This window comes from Halichoerus grypus, chromosome X, assembly GCF_964656455.1.
Source record: "Halichoerus grypus chromosome X, mHalGry1.hap1.1, whole genome shotgun sequence".
Classification (NCBI taxonomy): domain Eukaryota; kingdom Metazoa; phylum Chordata; class Mammalia; order Carnivora; family Phocidae; genus Halichoerus; species Halichoerus grypus.
The window spans coordinates 111,779,167-111,807,032 of record NC_135727.1 but is presented as its reverse complement, the minus strand read 5'-3'; the positions used below and the strand labels follow the sequence as shown (position 1 = coordinate 111,807,032).

Sequence of the window (27,866 nt, the reverse complement as noted above, 5' to 3'; positions counted from 1 at the left end):
TTCCTTACTTCCAACATCTCAGCCCTTAGTGTGTCCTGATTCTATTTCCCATCCTGCTCTGCTGCTACCACCTTATCTCTTGCCCGTAGTATCTCTCCTCTGGACTGGTGCTTCTGCTCCTCGCTCGCAGCTGTCATTCCAGCACCTGTAAGAATACTTCCCATGTAGTAGAAGCTCCATATGTGTTGAATAAATGAACTGTGAAAGTTATTATTGATGGGAAAAAAAAGAAAGTTACCATGATGGGTAAGATTCCTTTCAGCCAGCCAGCAAACTCACCAACCTTTAGACCCATCTGATCGAAACTACACATTGTCTCTGTGATGATAATAATAATGGTCACAGATTTGTTAAGCCTCATTTGTTTTTTTCTTCCCCTCACCTGTGACAGATGGTTGGCACTCATTTTTTAGGATGATAAGCAAAGGGTTTATAAGTGGCATTGGAGCCAGCAAAACAGGTCGCTCCTCTTTTGCAGTCTCTTAGACAAATCAAGAGTGGCCACCGGTATGAAATATACCAGGTAACTCCATAGACTGTTTGAGGACTGATTGGATGTAACTATGAAATCACTACAAGTTTTGTGGGGGAGGCTCATCTTTTTGGGGACATGATCCCCTTGAGAATCTTTACCCAGAAAAATGTGCATATATACATGAATACAGAATTTTATAGTCCATTAAGGGGGTTCATAGACTGAGCCGTAGCTCATAGCAGGAGTATGTGTAGTTTGAAAATGCATCTTCAAAATGATGTTGTTAGATTTGAGATAGGTTAAAACATCTATTTTTTAACATAACCTACAGGAAGTAACATGGCAGAATATTGGCAGATGGGGATATTGCAGAAAAGAGATTCTTTTTTTCTGATACTTGGTATCACAGTAGAATCTTAAGGAGTAGGGAGTTGTGAGGGTTTTGTTTGTTTGTTTGAAAGATTTTATTTATTTGGCAGAGAGAGACACAGTGAGAGAGGGAACACGAGCAGGGGGAATGGGAGAAGGAGAAGCAGGCTCCCCGCGGAGCAGGGAGCCCAATGCGGGGCTCGAGCCCAGGACCCTGGGATCATGACCTGAGCTGAAGGCAGACGCTTAATGACTGAGCCACCCAGGTGCCCCTGTTTGTTTGTTTATCAAACCAAAAAAATGAGGAATATTGGCTGGTTTTGCCTTACTCTTTTGTTGAGGAGACAGAGGAGCATGGAACGTAAAGCTCCCATTGCTACAGACCTTGTGTGCCTCTTCACCCAGAGCATGGACTGTACACAGACCCGCTTCGCCTCTGTGGGCCCAGCAGCCAATGGGTGGGGAACAGAGGGTGGAAGCAGGTGGGTGTAGGGCACAAGATAGGAGAGAAATTTCTTCAGCATCTGCCCAGGTTGAACCCAGTGCTCTCCGCCCCCGCCCCCGCTTTTTCTTCTTTCCCTGTTTTAGTTTATCTTGGCATCTCCATTAAACAGACACACCAGCAAAGGAGATTGTCCTCTTGGCTAGAAGTTCTTGCAAAAACTTGACTATATTTTTTATTCCATCTCCTTTGGAGTTAAGGAGAGCTCTTATTTCCAAATTTCCAGTCATGGTTTCTTGTATTCCTAATGTTTTCACAATCTCAAGCTAGCTTGTTTTTGATGTCACTAAAGCAGAAGGTATTTTGTCCCGCTACCTAAGCAATAAAAGCAAGTATGTAATGCTGTAGTACCAGAGTTGTGGGTTTTTTTTCTCCTGCACAATATATTAACTAAGCAGAAAATTTAAAAGAACAAAGACAATAAAAGTAATGTTTGTTAGTGGTAGTTTGAGATATTTCAGGAGAGACGAGATGTGAAGAAAAGCAGTGGCCATATTTAGAAAGCTGCCTCAAACCCAAGAGTATCTATTGAAGTAAACTTGATGACAGACTTTTTTCCTCTTCATGAATCATTGTATTCCTATAAAAGCGAAAATTCCTCTTCATCTAAACAAACGGCTTCCACATCTGTTTTCTTGGTTTCTCAAAAGGGTGTCTTTGGCTTGCATTTTTTTTAAAAGTGTTTATCTGTTTAAAATGAAATATCGTCAAAAGCAGTTTATACATCAAAATCCAAGTTGGTCTTCAGCTTCTAAGAATTAGTCAAGAATGATCTGGTGGTAATGGTGGTGGTGTAGGGAAAAAAGAACACATTCTGTATTCTGCATTAGGTAAGTTCTCTCTCACTCTTTAAGTCTCGTTGATTTATATTTCAGTTTATATTTTTGTGTTCCGTTGAGTCATGCTCTTTTGGCTCTGGGGACTGATCAAGTAGCTAACTTTGTCATTGGTAGCCCATCCCAATATTTTAATGCTCTGGGCTCCGAGTTCTGAAAATACTTATTTTCCAGATTAGTAGCTGGGGAATTAATTTGTTAGTCCCATTGACTTAAGAACTGACCTGTAGTGGGATTGTTTTCTTTAATCCCATCACCAATTCCCCCCCCCCCCCCCCCCCCCCCCCCCGTCACTGAGAGAAACACACTCCTAACTGGTGTGTAAAGTGCCGTAGGCACTTTTCTAAAGCCCTTATTCAGTTCGCAGTCTCCTGTGAGTCTGTGCACCCCTCAGGGGTTTTGGTTTTATCTGTTTTAATCTTTAGCCTCTTCTTGTGTGACAGGCCGCCATGCCCTTGAGCCCATCTTGCCTTTTAAAAATAAAGAATGAGGAGCAGCTGAAGTGCCAGCTCTTTTGCAGCTGACAGGAATCTGATCTACGGCTTGGATTCTTTATCTGGGTACCGGCATGCCAATGATGTGTGGCTGGCCTTAGCCGTGCCATTCGCAGTCACAAGGTTTAAGAGGGTGGGAGCAGAGGAGCTTGTCTTCAGGAGAAAGAAAGATGTTTTTCGGTAGGGACAAGTCGGGGAGAAAGGCTGTGGATCGGCACATGGGGTCCTGCTGCACGGCACAGGACTCCCAGCTGCTGACCGCCCAGGGGCATTTCTGGGCCCCGATCTAGGCGGTTTTCTTTCAGGAGGTTGTGCAGGCCTCCTCCCACCCCCTGAGCTACAGCTGTCTGTTCTGTCAAAACAGTAGCTTGCTCTGAGGTCAAAGGTCTGTGAGAACTGTGAGACATTTGATGTTATCATAACAAAATTAGCAACAAAGGCAATTAATTTAATCACTTATGACTTAGTTTCTCTCAAAGGGTGTGAAGAATGTTATTCGGAAACTGAGAGGAACCCCTCCTCCATAGGTCCTTTTTTTTCATTTGGACAAGTATGAATCAGAACTGCTTCACAAATGGCACCAAACTTGCCTTAAGAAAGAAAGAACTGCCTGCCCCCTCCCAGATGCAGGAGAGAGGCAGGAAAAGGATGGCTATGCAGGAGCTATAGGAGGCTCTCATGGAGTGAACTGATTGATGTTCAGTCTTCCTGTTGAACCTATCACCGCCTCCAGGAGGGGAGCCACTGCCTTTGGCTGTTGCGGTTGCTCATAAAAGGATAAGGTGCTCCCCCTTCTTTGACCTTGTTTGGAGGGTTAATACACTTATTTGTATTAGGCACTAGCCACCTGTTGGGATCGGTCTCGTTAAAGGTCAGTGTGTGGTGCCTGGCTGTCTGTGGCAGCCTGCATCAGATTTGCCAGTGGCCACTGGTGTGTGTGACACCTGCTAATTGTGACAGAAAGAATGGCGATCTGATAGCTGAAAGGGAAAGGAAGGTGCTGGAGGAGGAATGAGCGATCGGGGGTCCCATGGAGCACCATTACTGTGGTTTGGCTGCTGGTTTGCCTTGTCTCCCTTTTCTCGTGCTGCCCCTTGGTTGAGCTCTGCCGTCCATTTCGATGGATTCTGTCTGCATGCTCACATTGCTTTGATTTATTCACTTGTGCATCTCTGTAGAGCATTGGATTTCTTACACCTGAAACTTCTCACATCCCCTCCGTTGAGCATCTTAGCCTCCATCTACCTCCCTGTCTTCTCCATTCACATGTCCACAGGCATAGCATATTCATCACTTCCAAAACCGCCCTTAGGGTTCTGCTCCCCAACCTGTTCCCCTTCCTGGATTCCTTGTCTCAGTGAGTGACAGCACTGTTGACCCAGTTGTTAAGCCAGAAACATTGGTATCATACTTGACTCCTCTACTTCTTCCTCGTGCCCCAAATCCAGCCAGTTGCCGAGTCCTATAGATTCTACTTCCTAAATGCCTGTGACTCTCCAGTGCAATAGCTGTTGTGCTACGTAAGCTTCATTACTTCTCCCTGGACGCTGCCTCCCCCCCCCCCCCCCGCCCCCGGCTCCTAGGTATTCTCCATATGTTTTATAGTCAGAGAGACCTCTTTAACTTGTCAATCCAATGGTGTCACTCCCCAGTTTAAAGTTGTTAATGTGGCTTACAAGACCTTTCACAGTTGGGCCTCTCTCCTGCCTTCTCCCTACTGCCCTGAGCATTCTAGCCTTAGCCATACTTTTTATTTTTTTCTTGTTGCAAAAAAAAAAAAAAATCCTATAATTTTTTTAAAGTTTAATGTTGTTTAATCACCATTGAGAGTTTCTCTTTGTCCTTTGGATCCTCACCAGCATTCTTCATCCTCCTTTGTCTGTTATTCCCTATAACTCACCTTCCCCTTATATACATTCTGCTTCTATCAACTTTTCTCTAATTCCCACCGCAGGGGCCCCCATTCTCTGTGTGTGTCTGGATATATGTATATGTTTTTCCCGTTGCATATTTGGTTCTCTGCTCCACTAGATGTTATACACTATAGAGGGAAGACATTGTGTCTCAATCATTTACTTTTGTGTTCCGTTTCACCTCGCACATGAGAAGTACTCAGTAAATATTTGGTGAGTAAATGAATCAGTTCCTTTTTGAGGTTCTAAGTGAAAGGAAAATTACAGTGCTTCCTACAATTCGTATCAAATTCTTGAGCCTTGGCCAGATTAGACAGCAGCAGTGCAATGAAGTCCAAAAGTAAAGGTTTATATTTTTTTAAATCTTAAGGAGCCAATCCTGTATAGTCTTTGTATTGATATTTTATCTTCTTCATATTCTGCACCTCTATCCTAAATGACTTTTCTCAACTTGATACCTGTTGTAGAATTTCTCTGTATTCTTCCCGGAGAAAAAACAGAAGGTGATGGGTTGGGAGGAAGAGTGATGGATAAATGGGAAAGCATTATCTGATTGATCCTTAAATATATTTGTTCTAGAGGCATGCCTGAACATGTGTCTGTGACACCTGTGTCTCTGGACAGGTGAACACAATTCCATTTCCCTAAAACTAGACCATCTTTCTGTAAGATTTTTCTTTGAAGCAGGAACCGTCCATATTTTAATCATAGCTAGTTCCTAGAATTTGTTTTCTGAACTTCTAATAAATGGGAGGGCAAAGGACAGCATTTTCTAAAAAAAATAAAAATAAAAAAAATAACAATTTGCTCTAGGAGAGCATATCAAAAGTACAGTCAGTATAGAACAAAATGTATTTATCCTTGATACTGAGCTAGGGAGTTGTCTGCCCGCCCCCACCCCAAGGTGTTGGGTTTAAAAAGTTCTCCCTCCTCTGACCTCCCTTAAAGCAGAGAGTAATGATGAACTGTCCCATGGCTACCTTGTCACACACCGGTCCTAAAAAGGAGCTTTCAGAAATCAAAAATGCTTCCATCACAGTGGTGACAGTAACCCCTTGGTAACTCCAGCTTCACGTTGTCTCCAGACCACCGCCTAGCTGCTCCGCCAGGGTTGAGCTTCAGGCCAGGTACTTAGTCATGACAAGTGACAACCTGTTAAATCTGCCTTTCATGGGGGCTGAGAGCTCAAAGTTTTCTAGTCACATATTCCCATGACCTCAGTTATAACGAAAATGTTGCAGATTCTAGAAAATGCTAATGTCCTTTTTAGCTGTAAGTATTATCTTGATTGCAGTGCTTCACAATTGCCCAACTTCATTATCTACGCATAGCCAGCCTGACGCCTTCTTCTCAAATAGACAATTATTATCAATTAAGCACTTTCAGGCCTTATAGAATACTTAATTTTATTAGTCAATTATTTGTGCTTTGAAAGAGTTAATGGTAGCTACCCAAGCCATTATTAGAAATTAGTATGTCCCAAAATAGAAAGGCTATTTCCTTTGTGTATGGCACTGCAGTGGAAAATGCCAAGCATAGTTTTTACTGAGTTAAAGGGTGAGGGAAGGCGGAGTGGGGGAGAAAGTTACATGTAAATCATTTAGCCATTAACCTAATGGGTGGATTTATAAATCCTATTACTATAAGCCCTTTTCATTTCCACTGAGGCCTGGTGCATGCTTGATCCCACTAATGTAAAATTCATTCCGTCTAAGTGATTACTGAAGTAAGACACTTTGAGTCAATTTTAATCAGGGTGTGTGAAACTTGCCTGAGCACCGATGTTCACTAAAGCGCGGACATAGTTTGGCCGTCTCTTAATTAGCCCCCCAGATGAGTTATGCAAGGAGTCAATCAGGGAACCAAATCTGAGCCTTCTGACATGTCCGTGTTTTTCTGTGAGGGAAATAACACTGTAGGGGCTAAAATATATGCAGCTCCAAAGCAAGAGGCAAAGACCTTTGGGCGGGGGTGTTTCTAGTCCTGTGGACATTATGTGAATTCTGAGAAATCTGAAAGCTTGATTCTTATGGCTAATTGGAGGATCTTCAATGGTACTTATATTTAAATGAATCACACTTTCAAATCTGATGTAATATGTGGACCTTCTTCCCAGAAAAATGCATATAGGCACACATTCAAATTTTTCCTTACAGTTTCAGGGATGTTCACATTTCTTGACCTTAGGTTAATATCTCCTGCTCTGGTTTCAGTCTTGGTGTCTTAGGGTTTGGGTATTTTTTGGAAATTTAGTATTTAAGAGTGTAGGCACATACTTGAACTCTTGTGTCGGTGAGTAGATTTGGCTCAAGGGTGCTTTAAAGCCAGCTCTACAAGCTCTCCAGGGTCCTGTGCCAAGTATGGCAATAATGCCCAGAAGTTCAAGTGAAACACAGGGGACGTGAGTTTCTGAGCTGGAGGTTGGAGTGGAGGAGGAATAGAGAGTAAGAATGTTGTGAAAGGAAGATTTCTTTAAAGGTGAAAACAGTTTTTTAAAAGTCAAAATGTAAGGTGGATTTTTAAGAAAAACGCACAAGATAAATCTTCGGGGCAAGGAATTAGAAGACAAGGGAGAAGTTCACTTCTCATTTAACATATTAGAAGCCAGAGATTGTAGTATTTTAAGTTTTTAAGTCAAAATTAGAGCCTTGACACATTTTAGGGCAGTAATTGAGAGATACTCATAAATATCACTCAGTGTATCTGTTAGGGAGGAGACACCTATCAGAAAGCTTTGTTTATTCAGCGTGTTTTATATTCTTTACACATGAGCTGTCAGAAGGTCTAGGTTGTGAATTATGGATTTAAAACAAAATCAGTTTATCTGGAAATGAGCCGTATGGGAGAGTTACACTTTCAGTCAAGTTTATAATTAATGGGCCTTTATCACTGGGGTAGACATTCATTTCTCTTGAGTGAATATTTGTTTATCTAACATGCATTGTGCCTGAAGGTGGGGTTAAAACTGATTCGCTCTTTGCTTCTTGCATGGAAAGAGCTAGCTTTTAAATGCATGCTGCGTGTGGGTTTAATAGCCGCTTTCTGCAACTGCTTTCGGGTCCTTTGGTTGTGGAGGTGCACTTATCAGTCTAGGACTTTGCTCTTCTCATGTTGGACCACTTGGGTTTGCTTCCTTTTATCAGAACTTAAAAAATATATGTTTATTGAAGTAATTCAGTAAATCCTATGTGCCAGGCATTGTGTCAGGTTTAATAGCTAAGACATGATCTCTGCTTATGATTTGCTTATAGTGTCTTACTTACCTTTGTAATAGAGTGATGTGCTCTGGTATACACAGAGTACTTTGAGGGCTACATTAGACTAATGTATTCGTTAATACCATTTAGCTGGGAAGGCCAGGGAGGTTGTTCTGATGGTGTAAAGTTCCTTGTAAAATAAGTAGACGTTAAGTAATAATACTAGCTAACATTTATGAGCACTTATGTACCAGGGACTATAGAAAAGAATTTACATGTATTACATTTAATGTTCACAGCCCTATTGTAAGGAAGGTGTGGTTATCATCTCTATTTTACAGTCAGGTGTTGGGGGCACAGAGAGGTTATATTGTGTGCCTGAGGTCACACAGCTTGTAAGCAGTGCTGTTACACTTTGAACTTAGTAGTCTGTATCAGTCAGGGTTCTCCAGAGAAACAGAACCAATTTGGGGTGTGTGTGTATAGAGGGGAGGTGGAAAGAGAGAGATTGATGGATTGATTGATTTTAAGGAATTGGCTCATGGGATTCTAGGGGCTGGCAAGACTGAAATCTCAGGAGGGCTGGTCAACAGGCTGAAGACTCAAACACATAGCACATGAGTCTGCAGTTTCCTTGGGGGGGACTTCATTCCTTTCTCTCTTAAGGCCTTCAAGTGATTAGGTGAGGTCCACCCACATTATGATGAGGATAATCTGCTTTCCTCAAAGTCTACTGACTTAAATATTGGTCTCATGTCAAAACAAAAACAAGAATACCTTCACAACACCATCTAGACTGGTGTCTGACCAAATAACTGGATATCATTGGCCTAGCCCAGTTGACACATAAAACTAACCATCACACAGCCTAACTTCTGAACCCACACTTTGGACCACTGTGGGGAAACAGCATGTGAAAAGCACAGAAGCAAGAAAAGAGCATGGCTTGTTCACTGAAATCAAAATATTTCAGGAAAGCTGGATTGAAGGGTGCATGTGGGAAGCATTCGAAGGTATGGTGGGCCTCAACTATATAAGCTAAGGGATTTGAATTTCATTGCAAAGAGTATGTTTTAGAAAGAACACTGGCAAAGTGTGAAGAATGGTTTGAAATAGTGATGCTGGAGACAGGTAGACTGAGTGGTGAGGACTTGAAGGAGGGAGAACACGTCGGCAGGAAGAATCTCATGTGAGACTTGTTAGCTCATTGGATTAGAAAGGAAGTCAGCCCTTTATTTTAGTTTGAGGCTCTTGGAGGGGCCATTTATCCTGTTTGGAGCCAGGGAGGGTTTGGAGGAGATGGATGGGGTTTAGAAGGAATTCTTATGGGACAGACAGTGGAATATGCACTTGGAGAAAGAAAATGCTGTCCTCAGTATATCACTGATTCTCAACCAGGGGCAGTTTTGTCCCTCAGGAAACATTTGGCGATATCTGGAGACCATTTTGGCTGTCATAGCTGAAGAGTCCATGTGCGTGCATGCATGCTACTGGCATCTAGTGGGTAGAGGCCAGGGACAGCCCCCCATGACAGAAAGTTCTCTGGCCTAAAATGTCAATAGTGCTGAGGTTGAGAAATCCTGATGTATATATGTAGATGATGTGTATGTATTCTCCTGGGGGAGGGGGAGATCTCAACAGAGGGTGTCGAATGTTTTCTGTATGGTAAATATACCCACTCACTTATATTAAGTGCATTAAGCTATATGCAGACAACTTGTGAGAGCCTACATATTTCTAGTTATTTTACAACCACATAGCTCTTGAAAAGTAACCTTGAATACGGATATATATTCTTGTAATGCTGATGGTCTTTGTTGGACGTATTAGTGCCTCCTTTTCCTAATACTAAAGAAATGAATGTGGTTGAAAGACAAAACAACCAGATAGAAGGATAGAGGTGTTTCTACATGTCAAACTTGGATTCTAGATTTTTAGATCTGGGGAGGAATCCCAGCCTCTTCATTTTTTAAATGAGGATGCTAAGACCTAGAGAGGGAACCCAGATGGTTCGCAAATCACTGAGCTACTAATTGGCAGTTTAAACCAGTACTCATATTTCAGACTCCTGACTTTTCTTTAAACTCAGATTTGTATAATGTTTTATCTTTGCTATCTGCATTTTCAGCATAGAGTTCTTTTTATTCCCACGTATCTCAGGGACCTGGGTGGTACTTTTTCCCCAGTTTTAAAGAAGGTAAAACTCAGGTTTAAAGGCAGTAAGGAACCCAGACAGGAATGTTAAATGGTAGAGGACGAAAGTAGGGTGCTTATTAAATCCATAGTCTATCCTCCTTGAACATCTTATAGAGAAGACACACACCTAAGAATAACAGGGGATAGGAAAATAAGAAAAAGGCAGTCGAATGTAATGAGGATGAAATAAATGTTTGCCAAGTGGGAGAACTGAGTAACACAGAGTCCTGCTTGGAAACTGCCGAAATTGGGACTAGGAAAGCTTAGATAATGGTTGGATTACCAAATATCATAATATTTATATTTCTTCTACTTTTCTCTTCCCTATCCTTCAGAACCATTCATTTTGCTACCCCTGTTATGCTAATGTATTTAAAAAAAAAAACTTTTGAATTTAATTCTAATTTTATGTCATTGGTAACAGAAGAATCCTAAAGCCATTGAGATTTCAGTTGTCATTCTGTTGATGCATTATTTGTTTAGGATTTGACCTTACCCAACATTTTCTTAACTTGTAGGATTTCTGTTGTGTTTAGTATCCGCATCGTCTGCCATCATAGATCATCAAAGTGGCTTTCTTGTTGTTAGTAGATGTCACTGTAATAGACCTGTGCTTTTGGAAAAGGAGCTTGAAACTTTTTTTTTTAACCATGGAAAATTGGTGTTTTCTCGCTTTCATTTAGTATTAATAAGCACAGTTTTAGTCTATAATAGTGTTTAAAACCATTTCCTAACCTTTAAATGCATTGACAGACACCTGTATTCTGTCATGACAAAAAGTAAGGACCCCAGCTTTATCCTGGCCTTGGCAGGAGAAGCTGTAAATATACATGTCAGTAGAAGTTGGTCTTAGGTCGCAGCCGCTGTTAAACCCGGCATCAGAAACGTGCTCTTTCTGCTTAGTAAACCTCATTGTGGGTGTATTCCTGAATACATTATTTTCTTTAGGAAAGAGTTTTTTAAAATACACTTTACATTTCCTTTTAGTCCCCACCACCCTCCACCAGCCTTCAGAGGCTCAGATTGGGGTTAAAACACTTTTTCGTATTATTTTAATTATTGCTCTCCCCACCCCCAGCCCCACTCCTTTCCTGTTTCCCCCTCCTCTTTTCCCCTAACGGCACTGTTCTGCAAAGCCTGCAATGATTGATATGATGGCAGTGCTGTCATTCTTTTTAACCAAAAAAAAAAAGTCATTTTTGTTCTAGTTATTTTAATAGAGTCCCATTAAAGATGTATTGCTGACTGAAATATCGGCACGAAGGGCTCTCACTGAGCTGAGCCCAGGAATTAAGAAGTCAGGAAATCGGCTGCTGCATTGCAAGAGAGCCTTGTGTGACACCGAATCTCCTGATTGGGGAGATCATTACTGCTATTATGACTCGACTTGCGTAGGAATTTTAAATTCCATCTGAATGTCAGTAATAACCCTCTTAGCAAATTATCCTGAATAAAATCACGAAGGCATTTTATATAATAGGTGTTGAATTACTGGATAGATTTGCTAATTAAATACTCTTTGTTCTGCTGCAGTTGACATTACAGGGTAAGATCTTGAACAATTATTCTCAACAGCTGTACTTTGTTAAGGGAAAAATTAACCACAAAGTTTATTTTTTTACACTTGAAGTTGGCAGATTTTTGAAATGTGCTTGAAAAAATTCCATCATCCAATTGGTAATGAGTAGATAAATATGCAGGTGTTGCTGTGAAATCAGATAACTGCAGACTGCCTTATTAATGAATTTAGCAAGCCTTTATAGCCCTGTTTTCTAGCTGTTGGCACTTATAAAATGATTTTCTGTCAGAATGGGTAGCTTTAATATTAGGCTTGTCAATTTGAAGTGAACTTATGAACGGACATCTTGTAATCACTGTACCATGTGTCCAGTAGACTTTTCTTGATACCTGTGACTTCTTTTAAAAATGCATTTCCTTAATGGGGAAAATACCTGTGAAGTATAAGTTTTTGACTATTGGCTTGCAGAATAGTCATGTGGTACGGGCTTTTTAACAAGCACTGAAACATTCTGAAAAGAAAATGAGACATAAGGTCCAGCTTCTAGATCAAGCTCTTGACTAGTTCTGTTATTTTGGGTAAAATCACAGGGCCTAATTTTACTCATCTATAAAATGGGGTTTGTAATACTGCCCACTCTTTAGGATTATTCGTTCAGCATTTTACAAATAATCGTTAATAGCTCCTGTGCACCAGGCCCTCTGCTACATACTAACAATTTGTTAGCCCACAGGGTATCTAACAGCTGAGCCCTCCCCAGTGAGCAGTTTGAATCAAGGGTGGCTTTCAGGTGATCCTGCTCATTAACACTTGGGTAAGCATTGGTCTGGACAGGGCACTATGGTACCCACCATGTAGAAGTGCTCAGTGAAGAAGCGTGAGAGGTCAGGGTCAGCCTGGTTGTGGTTGTCGCCTATAGAATGGACTGAAGAGTTTACGCGCTCTGGTGAGGACCTTGAACCTGAAATGGAGCATAGTCATCAGCTACCTGGAAAGATGGTGATAAAACTATCCTCAGAAATTGGTATAACCTCTGTGGAGAGCTATTTGGCTATATTTGTAAGAAATTTGAACCCATATAACCTTTAACCCAATAAGTCTTCTTATAGGAGTTCATCTTGTTACTTACTGGCAGTTTATGTATATGGATTATTTGTTGAAGTATGGTTTTAAAGGCAAAGATCAGAAACAACCTACATGTTTATTACTATAACACTGGTTAAATATATCATGATCGATTCACACAATGGAATACTGTATAGCCATTAAAAAAGAATAAGGCAGCTCTGTGTGTGTAGATAGGAAATAATCTCTAAGATAAAATATTAGGTGGAAAAAAGCAGTTGCAGTATAGTCTTTATGTTTTGCTTCATTTTCTACCATTTTTGTGCAAAAGATCCAACACCAGGTTTCTGCTGTCAAAGAGAAAATCATTTTGGTAGCAGCCCTCAGGTTGTGTGTGGAAATGGTTGTGAGTTGGTGGCGGGAGAGAATAGAGGCGGGTGGTAGATCTGAAAGCTGATTGTTGCCAGTACACATTGGAGGTACACTCAAGGGTGACATAAGGTTTCGTTCATGGTGTGAAAGAAGAGTAGAGGAAATTGGTTCCTGCATATTGCTGAGTTGCAGTGAAAGGTTGACAGGCTGCGTCTGAGGTATTTTACTTAGTAATGGTTACCTTGTGGAGTTGTCTGTTGTGATGAGGAAGGTGAAGCCTGGTGGGGTGGAAGGGGGGAGGGTGAGGAGGACTTGTGATGAGTAGTTCTGTCCTCACTGTGATTAACTTGGTTGATCTCATTATTGCCCTCTTCCCGAAGGAATTGTCAGATAGTCTCCCACAATGCATTTCCCTACAATTGAGATGTTTAAAAGTGAAGATGAAGTGGAGGAGAGTGAATGTTTTTTAGGAGTTAACTGAATTTCAGGAAAGTAATTGGGATTACTATAAGACCCATCAGTCAACTAACAAATGGTCTTTTCAGCACCTGTCACATGTGAAGCCTGGAGTTAGGCACAAACATGTGCTCTGGCCTCCAGGAGCTTGTGGTCTAGTTGGGAAGGGGACAGACTGTCAACTGAAAACCGTTTTCAGAATGGCATTGTCATGATTGTCTTGGGCCATTGGTCCTTAGCCCTGCCTGCAACATAAATATCTGGAGAGCTTTTTCAAAAAATTGCCGGGGCTGGTATTGGTATTTTTTTTTTTAAAGATTCCTCAGGTGATTCCAGTCTACAGCCACTATTAAAACCATTGATTAGGGTGGCTCAGTTGGTTAGCATCTGCCTTTGGCTCAGGTCATGATCCCAGGGTCCTGGGAACAAGCCCCGCATCGGGCTCCCTGCTCCACGGGGAGCCTGCTTCTCCCTCTCCCTCTTCCCTCTGCTTGTTCTCTCTCTCTCTCTTTCTCAAATAAATAAATAAGTAAATCTTTAAAAAAAAAAAAACATCAATTGCCCTAATCCATATTCACCACCACTCACCACCCCCAGGACAAGGGAAGGGCTTTCTTCTCTGAGAACATAGGACAGCGAATGCCTGAACAAAATGAGGAGACTGTAATAAAGGAGAGGAAGCAGTGGAAGTGGAAAGTAAGGGGTAGATGTAAAAGATAATCTAAGTTCAGGATTTACAGGGCTCTGTAATACATGTCTCCAGGCTATATGGGTCTAGGGGCAGTCCTGTCTACACATATTATCTAGATGTTTGTCTCCATTCACTGAATATTTATTGAGCCCCACCTTTGTACTGGGCACTGGGCTAGCTCCAGAGAATATGTGAAGGTCTACTCTCTGCCTTCAGGAAATCTACAGTCTTGAGAAGAAATTTAAATCTACTGCATATATATTTTTTTCACTTGTTAAGATTTTGAATACCATGGGTAAGAATTGCCAGATTTGAAATGCTCTGTTAAGCTTTTGTTTTTCAGCCATGCAGTTATTTCTAAATACTAGTAATGAGAAGAGTTTGCCTTTTTGCCATATAATAAAGGGATGTTTTTATTATGCATGTTTATTAAAAATAGATCTTTACATAAATCTTAAATAGATATTTATGTAGAGCTACTTACATATCTCTGGCTAAGGATCAATGTAGAGGCCAACTTACTTTTAGATTATGTTGATATTACTGTTATTTTGAGGGTTGTAGTTAGAAAACCATGAAGAGCTTTAAAATGTATGACCAGTCATTGGGTTATCTGTCTCTTTGTACTTATGTTTATGGTTTTGTAACTATGTAATGCATTAATCTTGACTTTTTCTTTCATTTAGATTTTGATGCATACAAAGGAGATGGTACAGAAGGTAATGCTGAGCATTTTCATTATACAATGACTCTTAAATATCATACCTCATGACGTTTTTGTATTCAAGGAAAATTGTAACCCAAACAGACTGGAAATGGCTTCTTAGGATGCCTAGTTTACGTTTATAATCCCTCCTAATGGATTATAGCTTTTTTCTTTTACTAACACTGATATGATCTAGCCGCTGCTTGAAGCCTATATGTGAGTGTTTCAAGCAAATTAGGAACAGTGCTAATTAGAGTTTACTTCCAGGCCTTTATACTGTATGTGCTCTAGTGTTGTTTGTTATGATTGATTTTTTTTTTTTGGCATTCTTCATATTCTACTGAATACTGTTTGAAACTGTGAAGAATTTCATATGGATTTGTGCCCCTGAATTTTAAAAACGCATTATGTTTCTGCTTTATAAATTGCCATGACCACTAAGCTTAATGGTACAGTGGATAAGTATAGACACCCCCTTTCCTAGTTTCTTATCCTCCTTTATATTATTCAGTTCCACAGTTTGTTTCAGTTGAAAACTAGACATTTCCCCTGCCACTCTGCTATTTGTTTTAAGAAAATTAGCTAGATTTTCTTAATGTGACAGTGACTTTCCTTTCTCGTTTATTGGAGCTTAATCTTTGATTGTACTCCTCTGACAATATGGATAAGAATAAACATAAACTTTTGAAAAATCAACAGAACCTGTAATTTCTGCAGTATAGAAAATCTTGAGTTTCATTGTATATGATGATCACTGTGTTTTTGTTGTTAAATTTTATAATTTTTGCTTTTTATTAGATGAATCTTGAAGTTATTTATGGAGATACAGATTCAATTATGATAAACACCAACAGCACTGATCTGGAAGAAGTATATAAATTGGGGAACAAGGTGAGATAATTTGATGAAATTATCTGTTTTACCTACTTTTGTGAATTCTCTTTTAACATGGAACTTTATAAATTCATGTATGTGTACATGTGTGCTTCTGAAAATAATAAACAGTGCTTCTCATTTCCTCATCCTCTTATTTTTCTTAACCTCTACTCCAGTTGTTTGTTTTTAAGGGTAAAATTCAAAAGAGTATTTTTTCCTTAAATGATAAATACGTTTTTACTTTGAAAACAGTGTGAGATGTTTTCATCTTGTTTCTAAGGCTGGTGACTGTGATGTTCTCACACTTCTGTGATGTTGGGCTTAAGCCTGGCTACAGTGGTATCTTTGACTCTGGCTGCTGCTGTTCTGGGTCTTGCCAGGGGGTTCACACTGCTTCACATCCTGTGATATACCCTGTGTCTACTTTCTGATAAAAGAAGAAAGCAAAAAAAAATTAAATTTAAATTTAAAATATGGGAGCACCTGGGTGGCTCAGTCATTAAGCATCTGCCTTGGGCTCAGGTCATGATCCCGGGGGTCCTGGGATCGAGCCCCGAGTCAGGCTCTCTGCTCCGCGGGGAGTCTGCTTCTCCCTCTCCCTCTCCCCTTCTCCACCCCCCACCCCCGCTCGTGCTGTTCCCCCCCAAATAAATAAATAAAATCTTTTAAAAATAAAATATGGTCATATTTATACTTATCACATTATCATGCATGAGGAGAAATATATCTCTAGTAGTATTCAGATGGGTTTTATACGCTGATATGGATAAACACCTATCTACATACATGTACACACATTTATGATTTAAAAGTAATCATTTGTTGCTTCCTAATTGCAGTTTACAATTAGCAAGTGTTTCTTGAGTACTTGCTATGTTAAGATCTTATCCCAATAAACTAGAACTAAGATAACATCTTACAAAGTAACAACTTCCTGCCTTTCTCCACTAATATGTGTGAAATATGACCTGTAGGCTTCACCTGAGAACAGGCCTGGCTTATTGTCCTCATATTAGACTTCAAAAAGCTGTGTATTTTCCCTAGAGGTGATTGGCTGTGCCTTGATCCTATCAATAAAGAACAGGTGACTGGTCATTTTTTCTTCAAAATATAGGTATTTCCTTATATGTAAGGTGCTTTGGGAGGTACAGGGAGATCTTAGATATTTTTTCAAAGATTTTATTTATTTATTTGAGAGAGAGATATTATTTTTATTTTGAGAGATTATTTATTTATTTGAGAGTGTGAAGATTCTTATGAATCTTGGGAGGGGCAGAAGGGGGGGGGAGAGAGAGAGAGAGAATCTCAAGCACACTCTTGCACTGAGTGCAGAGCCTGATATGGAGCTCCATCCCACGACCCTAAGATCATGACCTGAGCCGAAACCAAGAGTCAGACACTCAACCAACTGAGCCACCCAGGCGCCCCTTAGACATTATTTTAATAGTCAAAGTTTTACTTATTTCTAGCCATGTGTCTACTTGTTGGACTATCTAATCTCTAATCCAGTAGTTTGGAAGTAAGTATATAAGCATTTAGTTTTTAGATTCAAAAAGACTATTTCATAATTTTTGTAAATTTCCTGGGGCGGACCTGCCAATTCTGTCCTTTGGTTGAATGGGATGATATATTTATATTACTGTGTTTTTTTTTTTCAATCTGTTTTTGTCCCTGTGCTCTTTCCGTGATTTTGCATCATACTCAACATAATACTGTTTTGTATATCACCTGAGTAAATGCATTCTAATCTTGTGTGAATTCAAGTTCTGTTTAGATTAACTCTTGGAAATTTGTAGCATGTTCATCTTCTCCCTGGTAGATGTTTGAGAAGCTAGTATTAATGCTTGAAATTTTCACAGGTAAAAAGTGAAGTGAACAAGTTGTACAAACTGCTTGAAATAGACATTGATGGTGTTTTCAAGTCTCTGCTACTGCTGAAGAAAAAGAAGTATGGTGCTCTGGTTGTTGAGCCAACGTCGGATGGGAATTACTCCACCAAACAGGAGCTGAAAGGGTTAGATATAGTTAGAAGAGATTGGTGTGATCTTGCTAAAGAAACTGGAAAGTGAGTTCAGCTTTCATTTTTGCTTTTTTTGTTTGTCTGTAAAAACTTGGAGTATTAATGACATGGAGAAGATCTGTGATTCTGCCAAGCCCAAGGACACAACTTCTTTTGTTATTGTTGTTGTTACATATTAATGCTTTTCACTTATTTGGAGTGGAATTTCTCAGGTAGATTAAAACTTAGCAAAAGCTAAATTTGCTCAGTAAGAGGTACTTGCTGTAAGATACATCTTAGGAGTTGTAACTCACAGTGAGGGTGAACCTTCACATTTTAGCTCCCTACAGAGTTGGTTTCGTTGATGTTAGCTTGTGTCTGTTTTGTTTTGCTTTCATATTCTTATTAGAAAGTGCCTTGTGTTGTGTTCCTGAATCATTGTAGAGCCTCTTTAGGAACATAATTGTTAAGGTGTTCCCGTGTTGTAGCTTAAATATTCTGGGATTCATAGTGGACCATGGACTGAGACTTTGTTCCCATCCATATCATTTGTGTGTAAAGATTCTTATGAATCTCTAGGAAAAAGAAAAAAAATAAGATTCTTACTAATCTTAGATTAATTTAAGAGCTAGTTTTCAAATACATAAGTACCTCAAATAATAAATGTCATGGCTGATCCTTTAGCTTTGCATCTGAGACTGGAAATTGTGATACTAAGGCCTGTTTTTTTTTTTTTTAAAGGGTCACATTAATTTATAAAGCATCCATTTAGAAAAGCCTGAATCCTTAGGTATTTAATGTACCATCATTTTAGATATTCCTGTCTGATGAACCTGCCCAATTCTGAAAATAGAAGAATTTTTTTCTTTAAAGCAAAATTTAAATTAATTTTAATATTGCCAAATATTCACACTTTTTACTTGTTTTCCAGTCCTCTTGCTTTCAAGTTGGGAGCTTGAGCAATTGTTGCTTCTGCAAAACCACTCTTGATTAGGCAAAGTTGATCATCCGACTATAGGTCACTGTTAGCCTTTTATGAAATGAAGTTTGAAATGCTTCATTGCCCCCAAATGTACCCAAAGATGAAACTACTTTGTATAGACTGTCGATTAGAGTGTTCTCTTCAGCTTTGTGTTTTCTAAGAAAAGATGCATCATAATAGAAGTAAATTTCTCTGAGTTAGAAATGTATTAGTAATTAAAGCTATACAAATGTTTTTGTCAGGGTTCTTTTTCTGACAAATTATAATGCAGCTGTCAAACCCTCGCTCTGCATTTTCTCAGAAATGGATAAAATATTGGCTTCCTTACTCCTTTTCTTTTTCTTTTTTCCCTTGTTTTTTGAGGGGGTCTGGTAGAATAATAAGTTTTTCAGGGATAGCATAAGGTTGGAGAACACTGAGGAATATAATGAAGCTGAAGAAAGAGAAATTTGAAATCTTCGGGTTTTAAAAAATTTGCATAAAGAACTATATTTCTGCTTACCTAGCTAATGGTCATCTCAGCTTGGTGGTATCAGAGGTAATATCTTGGTGCTTTATGGGGAAAGAGAAATTTTTGTCTTTTAAATTTTAACCTGAGTAGAGTATAACTGCTTGTGAATTTTGTAATTGCATATATACAGTTGTGGATGGAACACATACCTTTCTCTGTCCACATTTTGTATGAAGCATTAGCTGCTGCATTAGAAAATGGTCTGTATGTTTAAGGGCAAACCTGACATTCCAAGGTTGGTAAACCTTTGGTAGAGTTAATGTTAAAAAACAAATAGTAACGGCCTTTTGGACATTCACCCTCATGTTAGCTTTCAGTACAGCTCTTGTCCACATGTTAATCTAATGGCATTTATCTTCCTTTTCTCTCCTTTATTAATAAAGTATAATATTAAAAAAATGAATCCCTCTCTTCCTTTGCAGCTTTGTCATTGGCCAGATTCTTTCTGATCAAAGCCGAGACACTATAGTGGAAAACATTCAGAAGAGGTTAATAGAAATTGGAGAAAATGTGCTAAATGGCAGTGTCCCAGTGAGCCAGTTTGAAATTAACAAGGTAAATGTAGCATTTATTGCTGAGCCCAGCTGCTGCCATGTGTTTTTCGCCTCCTTCAGCTAGTTGAAGAACCACCTCATCCTTGCAATCGAAATAAATTCTAGCTGGTGATGAAAGCTGCTTAACAACTAACTCACGGATGGAGCGTGAGCATACCACTCTTCCTCTTCCAGCCACTGGTGCTGCCCTGTCAGCCACAGGGGCCTTCTCTCTGCATTTCTTACTTGATGGAAGCCTCATTTCCAGAGATTCTATGGAGAGATGTAGTTGATGTTTAGGGGACTAGAGAATATTACCTTCTCCATAGTCCTCCTCATTTATAGTTGTTTGGGAGGACAGGCCTGTAAGCTTAGAGAAAGATGGAGACAGAGACTGTGTGTGTGTGTGTGTGTGTGTGTGTGTGTGTGTGTGTGTGTGTGTGTGAGTGACTTTCACAGAAGGTGATCCTTAGAGCTTTTTTTGGACATAGATAGTTCTTTAGAATTAAGATGGCAATAGCATTTTCTTTGTAGCCAGAGCACTTGTGCTTTTATTATCTTTTTCAACTATGTAATTTAGACTTTATGGACAGTCTTAGTTGTTGAAAATGAGGAATATTTTTCCTTACCTAATTTGAAAAATAAAACCTTGGTTTCCAAAGTGCTGTGTAATATAAGATGTTAGGTTGCAGATTTCCTTTTTTCCCCCCATTTAAAAAGAGTACCCATACATATTCAGAAGCTAATTTCGTGAATACCATTTTACCCATTTTGTGATAAATAGATTTCGTTGTCAAAGCTGATACAAAAAAGGAATTTTAATGAAAAAGAATCTAATGATGACATTAAATAGAAGACTTAAGAGTTAAGACTCATTCATGATACCCCTGTGCTAAAGTGATGCTTGTCATTTTTGCACGGTTCCTTACTCTTTTTATTTTATTTTTTTTATTTTTACACTGAAGCAATTACAATATATATTATGTTGAAATCTGTTTTTATTTGACATAAACAGATTGTTTCACATTTCTATATTATCTTAAAATGATCGTGTTAATCTTATATTTCACTGATATATTAAAATTTCTGTTTGATTATTTACATTATTTTGGATACTGGAAATAACTGTATTGAACATCTTTCTATCTTAATCTTTTTGCTTTTGGATGAATTCTTTTCTTTTTTTTTTTAAAGATTTTATTTATTTATTTATTTGAGAGAGAGATAGCGAGAGCAGGAACACAAGCAGGGGGAGTGGGAGAGGGAGAAGCAGGCTTCCTGTCGAGCAGGGAGCCCGATGTGGGACTCGATCCCAGGACCCCGGGATCATGACCTGAGCCGAAGGCAGACGCTTGACGACTGAGCCACCCAGACGCCCTGGATGAATTATTTTCTTAGTTTAGGTTCCTTGAAGTGAATTACTTGAGTCAAAAGATGCGAATATCTGGATGGCTCTTGCCAAATTGCTTTGTAAAGGGGTGATACCCATTGATAACAAAATGTGTGTGCCAGGTTCACCACAGATTTGCTTGTATTGGTGATAGTTCATTGGTGATCTTTAAATAAAATAGTGCTATCATAATGTGAAACAGTGCCTCACCGTTGCATTTAATTTACATTTCTTTGTTTTTTAGAGAAGATGAATATTTTCTATGCATATCCTTAGGATTAGTATTTACTCTTAAGTGAGTCATTTATTTCCTACACCTTAACCGTGATGTCTTTAACGTCACAAAAAAAGACATTTCTACATGGAAGTACAAAAAAATAGAAGCAAATATTGTAAGAGGCCATGTGTTTTGGCACTAGCTCTTCACTTGAAGCGATGCAGTGTTTATCCATTGGCGTGGCATCACCTGTGACATCTCAAAAGCAATTTCCCTTCAGATTTTGTTTGGTCTGTCTCAGAAATGTGCATGAGTAGGAGTTATGACTTCAGTCTTCCTTTGATCAATTTTTGCATCGGTTGTACAGATTGTATCCCTGACACGATCTACCTTCTTAGAAATGTGGACCCTCTATCCCAAGGGGTTCCAGTCAGGAGTTTAGAAGGCTGAATACAAACATGACCACATTATTGGCAGAAGAACACTGCGCCCACACTGTCATCTTATAGGAATGATGACACAGTATGACTAGTATGCAAAGAAACTGGAGTCCCGGACGCACTGGTAGTCTCCGAGTGCTCGTGAACAGTCTGCAATCTTGTTATTCTGAGGTTTTTACTATCAAAATTGTTAAACTTATATATAAACGTAGAGAATAGTATTATGAATCCCCATGTATCCATCATTCAGCTTCACTAATTATCAATTTATAGTGACATTATTATTCATAACAATAATAGTAATACTTAATGTGATTAGGGCTGTGCCTTCATTCTCTGTGGCAGAGCTAAAATTGTGACTTATTGTCTTTCTCTTCTCCATTTCCCTTGACATAGTAGCTGGCAAATAACAGTTGTTCAGTGAATATTAAAAGAATTCACTTGATTTCCTACTCTTCCATTCATCAGTGTGTGTGCACAGTGCTACATTCTGGGATATAAAATTGAATAAGCAAAGCATGGTCCATGTTTACAAGATGGAAATGGTCTTTCAAAGATATTTCCTGTCCCGTATTTTTATACTTTTTTTTAAATGAAGAAAACGGATTTCTGCAGTGTTGACAGACGTGCAGTGAATTCTGATGAAAGGACTATCTATATCATAGTTATTCCTAAGTCTGTTTACAGCAAGCTATTTATGTCAAAGGTGATGTGTCTTGATCAACATCTGTCTGAATACTTGCAATGTTTAAAACTTGTGAGCCATTCAGTTTTTACATTTCATCGCTTTCAAAGGAGAGTGGAATGGAAGAGTCTATGTCACTGGTTGTGGATGGTCTTATGACAGAATATCTGTAGTTACGGATATTTTTGTGATCTTGGGAGGGATTGAAAATAGGAGGCTAGCCTAGGGTGGAGGGGTAAAGTGGTGAGATTTGCCTTTCTAGAGATTTTAACCCTTGTTGTTAAAAACAACTGAAAAACATCATGTGTGATTTTCTGAATTACCGCAATCTTAGCCTAGATATTTTTCATAAAGTAACACAAAGTACTTCACAGCTGATTTGTATAGCCCTGGTTAACTTGAGCCTTAACCGCCAGGAAGCATTTTTTTTTTTAAATCAAGCCTTCTAAAACTAGCTTGTAAGATCCCCAAATAGCCCCAATCTAATAACTGGAAAGTATGTCACATGAAATTCAGAATTTCTTAATATTGCTCTGAAGTATAGTCAATTGAAGAAGATAATGGCTTTTTTAAGTAGAGTTCTATTGATTAAGATTTCTATGCAGTATTACCCGTTCAAGTCAATCAAGACTCTGCATAATGCAGGTTAGAGGAGATTCAGATACTTGGAGCATTTCCTAGGCATTCTCCTGCACTTGAGTGTATGATTTAGAAAGTGGACATGACATGGGTATGTGCAGCCATGTTGGAAGACCTGCTTTATTCTCCAGCATTTCTCACATTTCCTGGTCTCAGGACACTTGCACACTCTTAAAATAATTGAGGACTGTAAGAGCTTTTGTTTATGTGGCCTGTGTTAATATTTACTGTTAGAAATTAAAACTGAGAAACTTTTAAAGCATTTATGTACTTGTTTAAAAATAGCAATAAACCCAGTATGTGATTATAAAAATAACGTTTTTCCTTGAAAAGTAGCTATATATTTCAAAACAAAGAAAAATTAGCCAGAGGAGTGACATCATTTTAAAATTTTGCAAATCTCTGTAATGTCTAGTTTGGTAGAAGACATCTGGCTTCTCATATCTGCTTGAGTGTCCAGTCTGTCGTGATGTGTGGTTTGGGTTAAAGTATAGGAAGAAAATCCATTTTCACACAAATACATAGTTGGAAAAAGAAATATTTCAGGACTTTTTCTGGATATTTGTATATTTTCTTCTTTGATTCTACACCAGTATTATCTAAGTGGCATTTTCATAAAGATTATTGTAATGTGGAAATCTAAAACCTTATCAGTGAACTTTTCATATTCTCACATGAAAATCTGTTGGTCTGTGTTGTACTTGAAGTAGATATTTTACTGATGCATGATATTATAATGCTTTGGTCATTTGTGAAATGGTAGTCTCCTGGGTTTTACAGATCTTCCAAATATTGATGCATTTCATTATCAAAAATCACATTTTAAAATATTCCTACCTATATCATCAGAAATGTCTTTAAGTATTGAGAAACTGTCAAGCTCACATAAATGCGAACAAGTTTTCCAAAATTCTAATTTGTGCTTGAAAGGTTGAATTTTATCGTAGGCAAGACATACTGCCAGTTGTTATTCTTTTTTTTTTTTTTTTAAAGATTTTATTTATTTATCTGACAGAGAGAGAGACAGGAGAGAGGGAACACAAGTAGGAGGAGTGGGGGAGGGAGAAGCAGGCTTCCCATCGAGCAGGGAGCCCGATGCGGGGCTCGATCCCAGGACTCTGGGATCATGACCCGAGCCGAAGGCAGCCGCTTAACCGACTGAGCCACCCAGGCGCCCCTGCCCGTTGTTATTCTTGAAGTTGCAGGCTCACTCCATTCTTTTTTGAGAAATTGTCTGCCAGAGACCCATGTTTGAATAGCAGTAGCTGGCCTGTCATCCTTGCAAGGAAGAATTTTGTTCTATGAACAAGGCAGCTAGTTTAGCTTGCAACTCTGAAGAGTTGCACAAGTGCTTTTCCTCGAGCAACCTTCATTCTTCAGTATACAGTAGACATGCCTTGTGCGTACTTCTTATTTTGTCACATAAAATACTAGCCTTCTGTTCAGGGTCAGGAGCTTAAAAAAACTAGTAACGTTTGCTCTTCCATGAAGCGCATTCTTTAATGAAACTGGCATGTGTGTTTGTGTGAGAGAGAGAGAGACTCTTGAGTGTGTGGTGGTGAAGAATACAAGTGGTAGCACAGTTCAGTGTGGCTGCCCTGATTCATGTTTATGAGGCATCAGAACCTTTACCTACCATTGCTTCTGCATCACCAGTGCAAACAGTATTGTTAGGACGATAATGTTGACCTCTCGACTCCCTGAAAGGCTATCTGGAACCCCCAGTGGTCTGCAGACCATGTTGAGGTGGTCTAGTCATGGGGCACCCTGTCCCCAGCCCTTCTTCCTCTTGTCTTTTTTTTTTTTAAATGCTTCTTGTTTTCTTTTTTTTTTTTTTTTTAAGATTTTATTTATTTATTTGACAGAGAGAGACACAGCGAGAGAAGGAACACAAGCAGGGAGAGTGGGAGAGGGAGAAGCAGGCTTCCCACCGAGCAGGGAGCCCGATGTGGGGCTCCATCCCAGGACCCTGGGACCACGACCCGAGCCGAAGGCAGACGCTTTAACAACTGAGCCACCCACGCACCCCTCCTCTTGTCTTTTGAAACCCACCACAGAGCTCGATATCTCCCTCCTACCCTTTGTGCATACTGAATTCCATTCTGATGGACTGTATTTTGTGGTACCTCTTGCTTTTAACTTTTGCTTTTTTTTTTTTTTTTTTTTAAAGATTTTATTTATTTTTATTTGAGAGAGAGAGTTAACTTTTGCTTTTATCTCTGCCCAGAATGTTCTTGCTCCTGTCACCTTTTCTTAAAATCCTCTTTTTCTTCACATGCCAGCTCAAATTTTTTTCTCCTATGATTTCTGCTCTCAGATGGAAGTGATCTTTGCCTCTCTAAACTCTCTCCCTCATACTGTTCACATCTCCCTTATGGCACATGTGGCTTATTTTAGAGATTTTATTCGCAGATTGAGGAATCATCTACTAATAGCAGATGACTTAGGACTAATGACTGTCTTACTCATCTCACAGTACTTTACAGTGCTTGAACTTAGTGAATTATTGCAGAGTGAGTGAAATAATTTTGCAAACATTTGGTTGCTACTGTACGCCAAGAATTGTTTTGAGCACTGAATGCAGCGGCAAGCAAGGCTGACATGTTCCTGCTCTCATGGGGCTTACTTTCTCTTAGAAACACATTCTGCCTTTGTAGAGCTTAAATTGACAGTGTGAATAAATCCACCGATTTCTGGTATCTTTGAGATTTATTTAAGCTAGAGGAGCCTTCGAGAAACAGATCATTAAGTCAGAGTAGCCGATCTCCACCAGTCTTTACTAACCACTTAATTCAGTGAGGGAATTGCAGACATTAAGAGAAACTCTAAAGGCTTGATAGAAAACTGAATTTGTAGTCTTAATTTTTTTATATGCAAGTATTACGTGCCATGACCCATAAACTTCTATTTCTTTTTTGCCAGAGTTGCATCTGGTTATATTAGTTAGTAAGTGAAGGGGGGAGGAGCCTTGAGGATGGAATGTCTAAAGACTGCGGCACTGTTTTCTACATACAGCTTCTGTTCTTTTTATGTTTATGTGGCAGATAGGATTCTAGGAAAGATGTGTTTAGTGTATATCTGTGTGAGAAGAGATTTAAAGTTTGGGGCTTTTTGTTTCCTCTTTTAGGCATTGACAAAGGATCCCCAGGATTACCCTGATAAAAAAAGCCTACCTCATGTACATGTTGCCCTCTGGATGAATTCTCAAGGGGGCAGAAAGGTGAAAGCTGGAGATACCGTGTCGTATGTCATCTGTCAGGTAAAACTGAAGCTATTAATAAGACTCCTGGACCCCATAACCCAAAGTAAAACTCAGATCACCACAGTGTCTTATTTAATGGTCTTCCAAATAATTGATGGTATGAAGAGATGGGTTAGTTTGGTTGTTTTTATAACATTTGAAGCATTAGAGGTATGGCATATTTTATTAAAATTTTCAAAAAATATTTAAGACCAGTGTCCTGGTTCACTGAAATTGTTTTGGTGAGACAGGTGCATAACAGTAGGTGCTGTTTCAACCCTAAATTAACTTCAGTGAAACTGTAGATAGGTTTGGTCATATGTCCAGCAGCAGTCCATCATCATTCCTTTTGCCACAGATTCTATTATGAATACTTAGAATAAGAGAGTAAATACATTTTTCCCTAGCTTATGTTCAAATAGTTACTTGAAAAGAATATGAAGTGCTTGATAATATGGAGAAGGGTGCGAGACCCCAAAAACATACCTTAGGAGGAAAACACAAATGATCTCACCAGTTTGTTTGTTTGTTGTATTTTGAGTGGAGGGGGCCTAGAACCCACCTCCTTGCCTTCTTCCTCTTCCATGTGGCATCTCTGAGGAACCTCTACCCTTTCTGGAACATAGGTTTAAACCACTAACCAGTTTCTTTGGAGAGTAGTGTGCCTCTGACAGGGATGAGGAGAGAGGGTGGGACACAAGAGCAGTGTTTTTCTTTGAAAGCACTTAACTCCAGTTGGAACAAAGGAGAGGTCTCATCTCTTCCTTTTGAAAAAAAGAAAAAAAGTCACAGCCTCTTTCCAAATTCTTTAAAATTACTGTGGTGTGGTATACTTACCAAAAGGCATAATTTGTCTGTTATAAGACTTTAATTAATTAATTGTTGCATTTTGTTATTACAGTAAAAAAATTAGATAAGCCTTAAATTTCATTGCATTATGATTGATCTTTGTCAAACTACAATCAGCGTGTTTTTAAATCATAGAGTCTTTTAGAATTTAAAAATTATCTGCTAATATCTGCTCGGTACTGTGGATGATGTACATAACAAATGATTTAAGTACATGGACAGGAATCAGCACTTGACTCTGTCTCCCTCCTAGGGTTACCCTTGATTAAGAACTGTTACAGAAAGCCAATTCCTGCAGGAAAATATTTCCATAAATGTCTGACTCGCTCAAGCCCTTAATGTGCTTTGCATATTGCCTCTGACAAGTCTCATCTCAAAAAAACAATTTTCATATTATGCAAATAAAGATTTTGGTAAATAGGCTAGTTTTTTTTCACTTATGACTTCACATACATGGAAAAGCTCTTAGACTATTAATGACAGGAGCAGATGGCTATAGAGCTTTGAAAAATTACATAGGTTCCATGAAATAACATCTAATAATGAAATCCAGTCACAGTTATGTTTTGGCTAAATCTGGAATGGAGATGTATAGTAGTATGATTGATAGATTTAAAAGTCAAGGTTATGTTCGTTGATGTCTAGATATTGGGTCTTATGATTTCTTTTTCCCAGGTCTTATTGAGCTAGAGAAGCTCAAAAATGCTGATGCT

The 27,866-nt window shown here is 39.0% G+C and overlaps 1 protein-coding gene across 2 annotated transcripts in view; it reads left to right on the top strand.

The window, feature by feature from the left end:
* The window catches only part of POLA1 (DNA polymerase alpha 1, catalytic subunit), a 290,758-nt gene that overhangs the window by 99,329 nt on the left and 163,563 nt on the right, over window positions 1-27,866 (top strand). For both annotated transcript variants that reach the window (XM_078065178.1, XM_078065179.1), the window contains exons 27-31: window positions 14,772-14,804; window positions 15,590-15,682; window positions 17,527-17,732; window positions 19,582-19,714; window positions 26,191-26,322. In XM_078065178.1, coding sequence (XP_077921304.1) covers window positions 14,772-14,804; window positions 15,590-15,682; window positions 17,527-17,732; window positions 19,582-19,714; window positions 26,191-26,322 — 597 coding nt within the window. The remainder of the gene's footprint in view (window positions 1-14,771; window positions 14,805-15,589; window positions 15,683-17,526; window positions 17,733-19,581; window positions 19,715-26,190; window positions 26,323-27,866) is intronic.